General features: G+C 52.9%; 1 protein-coding gene across 3 annotated transcripts in view; it reads left to right on the top strand.

The window, feature by feature from the left end:
- Positions 1 to 7,121, top strand: part of RASGRF1 (Ras protein specific guanine nucleotide releasing factor 1) — a 139,885-nt gene that overhangs the window by 69,517 nt on the left and 63,247 nt on the right. For 2 of the 3 annotated variants that reach the window (XM_008053158.2, XM_008053157.2), the window contains exons 8-10: positions 794 to 903; positions 2,012 to 2,130; positions 4,510 to 4,670. In XM_008053158.2, the coding sequence (XP_008051349.1) occupies positions 794 to 903; positions 2,012 to 2,130; positions 4,510 to 4,670 (390 nt within the window). Of the gene's footprint in view, positions 1 to 793; positions 904 to 2,011; positions 2,131 to 4,509; positions 4,671 to 4,757; positions 4,761 to 7,121 lie in introns of all 3 variants that reach the window. The other variant, XM_021710017.1, reaches the window with a different exon arrangement.

The following is a 7,121-nucleotide window of genomic DNA, read 5'->3' as shown; positions in this document are numbered from 1 at the left end:
TCACCAGAGCAGAGCCCAAGAAGACCGTAGAGGAAAATCCCTGTCAGAACCTGTGATCAAAAGTGCAGCCTGTTGCCTTCCTCAGATGGACTACTGGGGGTCCTGTGGCCTAAAGTTTTCCCCCTTCCCTCTCTCCCCCCCACTTTCTCACCCTCCCTCCCTCCTCCCTCCTTCTCTCCTCTCCCTCTCCTTCTCCCTCTGTGCCTCTCTCCTCTCTCTCTCCCTTTCTCTCTTTCATTCTCTTCTACTCTCTCCATCTCTCGCTCCCTCTCTTCCTCTTTCTTTCTTTTTCTTCCTCTCTCCCTCCCTTCCCCACTCTTATACCCTTCTTCCTCTTTCCTCTTTCCCTCTCCTATCTCTCTCTGTCTCTCACTTTCTCTCTCTCCCTCACCTTCTCTTTGTTTCTCTCCTCTCTTTTTCTTTCTCTCCCTTCTCCCCCCCGCCCCGTCTCTCTCTCTCCCTTCTTTCTTTCTGTCCTTCCCTCCCTCTCTCTCTTTCTTTCTCTCCCTCTCCCTTTCTTTCTCCCTCGTGAGCCTCTCTCTCTCTCATTCCCTCTGTCTCTCCCTACTTCTCTCTTTCTTTCCCCCTCCCTCTCTTTCCCCCTCTCTCTTCCTCCTCTCTTGTCTTGTCTTTCTCTCCTCTCTCTCTCCCCATCTCCTTCTCTCTCTCTTTCTCTCTGTCTCTCCCTGCCCCCTCTCTCCCCCCTCCCTTCCCCCATCTCTGGATCTGGTCCCTAACTGCCCCTCCTTTGTCCCTGACCTGTCCCCTGACTCTCTTTCTCCCCCACCCACAGATCCCCAGGTACATCCTGACCCTGCATGAGCTTCTGGCCCACACGCCCCATGAGCACGTCGAACGCAACAGCCTGGACTATGCCAAGTCCAAGCTGGAGGAGCTGTCCAGGTGAGCCCGGGCTGGTGGGTGGGGCGGGGCTGGGGATGCCCCCACCAAGAGTTCTCCGACCCCCTAGCTAGTGTTCTGGAGTGCCCCACCTGAAAGCTTGGTCCTGGAGCAGCCCTGAGAGGTCACGGCTCAAGCCCAGGTGGCACTGGGTGGGAGTGGCCTGGTGGTGTGCTGTCCCAGCACGGCTGGGGCCTCAGGAAGGGCCCTGGGTGGCTTTAATTGTAGACATTCAGATATCGGCAGCTTTGCTTGAAATGAGTGGGTACTTTCTCCAGAGCCCCCCACCCCCAGCCCCACCAGATGCCAAATCCCTCACTACCTGCCTTGGAAACCCACCAGGGCAACATTGACAGCTCACACCCACCTTTTCCCACCAATGCGGTTTTTAAAAAGCAGTTCCATGGCGCCACCTCTTGGAGTGGAGGGGTGTTGCAGCAGCCAGAACAGGGACAAGTAGGAAAGTTTGTTCTCATTCCGTCCCAGAAGGGCCAGAGCCTATGGCGTCCCCTGAGCCAGATGGAGTGCTAGGTGCTCCAAAACATAAGCCATTCCAGGGCCTGAGCAACATTGAGGAAACAGTCTTAAAGATTTGGACAAAGAGTATTCAGGAGAAAGAGACAGCAAGTGCAAAGGCCCTGGGGCAGGAACGAGCTTTGCTTGTTCTATGGAGAGGGATAAGGCCAATATAGGAGGAGGACTGGGGTAATGAGCAAAGGCTGTCTCCTGGACTGTATCCATACCTCTCTCCAACCCTCCCATCCCCTAGTATTGGGCTGCACCTACTGTCTCTGTTTTACATGGTTCAGCTTTTGAAATCTGACCAACTTGCTTTCTAGTTACTAACTTCCATTTTCTTTTTTCTGAAATAAGAACACTTCCTTCCTTGGGCAGTCAGAAGGATAAAATGAAGTCTCACCTGGGAAGTGTCCTGCACACAGCAGGTGCTCAGTAGATGCACACCCCTTCTCCCTCATGACTACAGCCCCCACCCAACTGAGAATCCTGGGTGCCAGGCTCTCCTCTTAGACCTGGCCGGAACCCGGCATCCCCACCTCCTAGGGAGGCTATGGCAGCCTGTCTCTGACCATGTTCCTTCCCGTCCCCACAGGATAATGCATGACGAAGTGAGTGAGACGGAAAACATCCGCAAGAACCTGGCCATTGAGCGCATGATCATCGAGGGCTGTGAGATCCTGTTGGACACCAGCCAGACCTTCGTGAGACAAGGTGTGGCCTCTGCCCCCTGCCATCTACCCCCCACCCCCACCCCGCCAGGTGAGCCCCAGCCACGGGAGGGGGGCAGCACCAGTTGGCTCGACTGCCGCGTGCCAAGACCTGCCTGTGTGATGACGGAATATTCCAAGGCTGCCGGCAGGACGTGCCAGCTATATGTAGATGTTGGTGTCTACACATATAGACACAGATATTATTGGTTTTCACAGTTTCCTTCTCTCCAGATGTAAACAGAATTCTGCCCAGATGGCCTTGGTTTGTCTATTGTATGTCATAGTAAACATTGACATGTCCTTTTTGGAGAGAAAGTATGAGGATGGATCATGATTGACCCCGTGATCAGAAGTACTTGCAGTGTAGCAGAGGAGGCCGGGGCTATCTGTCCCTCCGCCCTTTGCCTGCCATCCTGTGCCTCTTGCGGAAGGCCGTGTTCATGGCCGTTCTCATGGGTAGAAGTTCTTTCCCATGCTTCTGCCTCAGCTTACCTTGGGAGCAGTGTTTGAAAGGCGCAGCCCCTAATCCAGCGCCTTGGGAGGCTGAGGTGTATGGATTGCCTGAGCCCGCAGGTTCGAGACCTGCCTGGGCAACTTGGCGAGACCTCATCTCCACAATAAATCAAAAAATTAGCCGGGCGTGGTAGTGCACGTCTGTAGTTCCAGCTACTTGGAAGGCTGAAGCAGAAGGATCGCCGGAGCCCAGCAGATCGAGGGTGCGGTGGCCGGGAGCAGCCACCGCACTCCGGTCTGGGCGGCAGAGTGAGACTCCAACTCAAAAAATAAATAAAAAATAAAAATAAAAAAAAGAAAGGTGCAGCCCCATTGAGAGGGGCAGGTGGAGGCTGTCTTGGCTCTGGGGACTGACGTCCCATGCAGGACATCAGAGCTGTGATGCACCGGAAGTTCGCCGCATCCGACTTCCATGCCCTGGGAAAAAACTCACCAGCGCCTTTTGCTGGCCATGCAGCTGCCTTGGGCAAGGGTGTCATCTTTTGAGGTGTCTGTTCCAGCCCCCGTGTATGGCCCCTGGGCCCTTCCCAGGCCCACCCAGTGACCTGGGACCTCAGAGCCAGCCTTGCCTCTCTCCCAGCTCCCCCAAGCTGTGCTGGGCACTATCTCAGAAGTATCCCCCACTTAGTACTTCTGTGTTCCTCTGAAGGAAACCCCAAGTGAACTTGAATTGGAAGCAACCCAAGGAGTGACCCCTCCTGGAGTAGGTAGTGTCCCCAGAGACCGGGAATCAGCTCCATTGCCCTGAGCTAATGCATGCCCCCCACCCCCCACCCCCGGCTGGAGACAAGATGAGGGGATTCTGCAAGCCTTTCTCACATGTCAGTCATGAAAGCAGCACTAACACCTGCCCTGTTCATGCCAGGCCCACACTGGATTCCGGGAACCCAGGGACACCCAGAGGATAGCCCCAACCCTGCCCTCCAGGAGCCGATGGTGCAGGGGGAGAGACAGATGTAGAAACATGTCCCAGGTGGACATCTCGGATAGATCATGATTGACCCCGTGATCAGAAGTACTTTCTGATCAGTAGAGTGGTGGCCTGGAGCCAGGCCGGGAGAGTCATGAGGGCTTCTCAAGGACAAGCAGGAATTCAGGAGGCAGATGGAATGAAGGAAGGGCTTTCCAGACCAAAGAGGGGCACTTGGGCTAACTTGAACTAGAACTAGGCGTGGGGCAGGGGAGGGAGGCAACAGCAGGAGGGCAGGCCAGGAGGTGTCCCAGAGCCTGGCCACTGGGAAGCCACCAGTGCCCAAGTCCTGGGGACAGTGAGGAGCTGTAGGCACCAGCAGGGAAGGGTCCTGTATAGCATGTGTCAGGGTGAGGAGACTAAGCAGGACAGGAGTGGGTTTTGTGGCAGGCGCTCACTCTGTTCAGTAATGGCATCTTAGAGCACTGTGTTGAGGATCACAGTGGTGGTCTTCAGCAGGGCTCTTCAGCAGGGTGTGGTGAATCTTGTTTGCACTTGATTGGTGATGTCTGCACTGGCAGCAGGAGGGCAGTGAATCTTGTTAACCCCTTAGAACCTGCAGCCTGCTCTCCCCTTGTTCAACCTCCTGCCTGCCCCAGGCCTCAACCCAGCCCTTCACTCTCACCACACGGACCATACTTTTTGGGGTTCCTTTGCTTGTGGAGGCCCCAACTCCTGGAAGGGTCCACCATGGGGCTTTTCTGACTATCCTCATCCTCTAGCCATTGGGGCTCCGAAGAGGGGCTAGAAGGAGTGTCCCAGGGGCACGTTTGTTGCCAGGACCTAGGATGGCCTTGTCCCCCAGCTGCTGCCCCTGGCCTCTCAACCTTCAATGCCAGGTCAGAGGCAAAGGTCATCTTGGAAGATGGGCTCAGGGTCTCTCCCTTCCACCCACAGGTTCCCTCATCCAGGTGCCCATGTCTGAGAAGGGCAAGATCACCAGGGGGCGCCTGGGCTCTCTGTCCCTAAAGAAAGAAGGTGAGCGGCAGTGCTTCCTGTTTTCTAAGCATCTGATCATCTGTACTCGAGGCTCTGGAGGGAAGCTTCACCTAACCAAGGTAAGGACCAGGCAGGGAGCTGTGGGGCTCCAGGGCTGGGGGACAATGGTCACACTGATGCTATCCTGACCACAGGGGCTTGCCCAGACAGTAGGCAAGGCAGTCAGAGACATGTGTATGAACACGCATGCACACATACACATACCATGATTTAATTGGCCAGTTACGATGGGAAAAACTTGACTGGTTTTCCACCAGACAAATCATGGGAAATGGGCAGGTATCAAGGCCCTCAGATTTCCCCACAGCTGGGCACAGAGGAGCCTCGGGGTCTGGACAGACCCCTAAAAGCATATGTGTGGAGAGGGGGGTCTGTGTGACATGTGTGTGTAAAGTGTATTTGTGTGTATTGTATATATGTGTGTACCTGTGTGTATATATGTGTGGCATGTGTTTGTGTGTATATGTATGTTGTGTGGACCTATGTGTGTGATGCATGTATGTGTGTGTGCATGTATATGTGTGTGGGTTTGTGTTTGTATATGTGTGTGGTATATGTTTATGTTTGTATGTGTGTTTTGTGTGTATGTTTGTGCATGGATATGTGTGCGTTTGTGTTTGTGTGGTGTGTGTGGTATCTGTGTGAGAGTGTGTGTGTGTGTGTATGTGTGTGTGTGTGTATGTAGCTCTGAGTCAGAGCATCACTCAGAGCCCTTTGTCTCCAACCCAGAGGAGCTCAGACACAGCCCCACTTCCAAGCGATCCCCTCAAGCTACCCCAGCCCAGGTGACCCTCAGAGGCTGCTGAGCTGCCCACACACGGGACCTGCCCAGGGTATTTCATACCCTGCGTAAGACCCCACATCCTCACTAATGGGCTCATCCCTAAACATAGAAGGGAGTAAGCATCTCAACCCCCTCCTGCTTCCTCATAGACCCCAGGGCCTTTGTTCATTCTGTTCATTCAGCTACAGACCTCCTTCATGTCCCCAAGGCCTGCTCAGATACCATCTCCCCTGTACAGTCCATGTCCTGGGGGTCTCCTGCCCCCCACCACTGCACATGGCTTGTCTCCCTGCTCTGAGCTCAGGATTCGGTCCCAGCTCCATCCCTTGCATGCATGAGACCTTGGAAAAGCCACTGCCCAGTCTACACCCCATCTGTCAAGGGGGAATGACAGTCTACAGTAAGGTCACCATGAGTGAGCAACAGATGTGGACTCGCTGTCAATTAGGAAGCCCGTGGCTCTGAAAGCTACAGACCCCAGTACCACGTCCATCCCTGTGGATGCCAGCACACACCGCAGCCTGGAAGGGCCAGAGGGTGCCCCTGATCAAGCGAGAGCACCGGGAAGCCCAGGATGCCTGGCCCACAACCTCTTGAAGAGCTGACAGACCACACGATGGCTTTGGAGAATCTGCTGCTTGTGTTGACATGGCCACAAATTAGCTGGCTAGCTGCATGAGGGGAAATTAATTCACAAACACTAAACTCTCCAATTGTAACCAAGTTGTGTATCAAGGAAAGCTTCCATTATGTATTAGCCCTGAATTTTCTACTGAGAAGATCTCTCTCCAGGCTGGGAGGTTGCTGGGGGGGCAGGTTAAGCCAGAGACACTGAGGTCCTGCAAGCACACGTTTTGATGTTGCTTTTTTATTTTGATCTGGTTTTTATTTTATTTTATTTTAAAAAGTCTCTTGGCACATGGGTAAAGAACATGGACACAGAGTTCTGCTACAATCCCAGCACTGCCACTCACCAGTAGGTGACCTCAGACAAGTCACGTGATCTCCCCAGGCCTCAGTGTCCTTAACTGCATCATGGGTATGAAAATACCCCCTTCACAGGAGTGCTTGTGGATCAAGTGAGCAAGTCCCAATACCTGGTATACATTAAGGGCTCAGTAGGTAGCAGTCATTGTCACTCTTTTTCTTTTCTTTTTTTTTTTGACACAGAGTCACTCTGTCGCCCAGGTTAGAGTGCAGTGGTACAGTCTCGGTTCACTGCAGCCTCCATCTCCTGAGTTCAAGTGATCCTCCCGTCTCAGCCTCCCAGGCAGTTAGGACTACATGCCTGGTGAATCTTTTTTATTTTTGGTAGAGGCATAATCCTGCTATTTGCCTAGGCTGATCTCAAACTCCAGGGCACAAGCAATCTTTCCACCTCAGCCTTCCAAAATGCTAGGATAATAGGCATGAGCCACCATATCCGGCCATCACTCTTAAGATATGATAATGAAATATAATAATAATATCAAGCCCTTACATAATGATTACTATGGGCCAGTCACTATCCCAAATACTTTATGTATATTTAATTCCTAGAACAGCCCACTAAGACAGATGCTATCACTTCTCCCATTTTATAGATAAGAGAAATAAAACAGAAGAAGGCAGCGTGGGGCAGAGCTGGGATTTGAACCCAGGCAGTCTGGCTCCAGAGTCTATATTCTTTTTTTATTTTTATTTTTTTTGAGTTGGAGTCTCACTCAGTCGCCCAGACTGGAGTGCA

The sequence above is a fragment of the Carlito syrichta genome, unplaced genomic scaffold, assembly GCF_000164805.1.
Source record: "Carlito syrichta isolate Samal-C Ts95f unplaced genomic scaffold, Tarsius_syrichta-2.0.1 Scaffold287926, whole genome shotgun sequence".
Taxonomy (NCBI): domain Eukaryota; kingdom Metazoa; phylum Chordata; class Mammalia; order Primates; family Tarsiidae; genus Carlito; species Carlito syrichta.
Note: the sequence above shows the minus strand (reverse complement) of the source record. Positions and strands in the feature narration are given on the sequence as shown.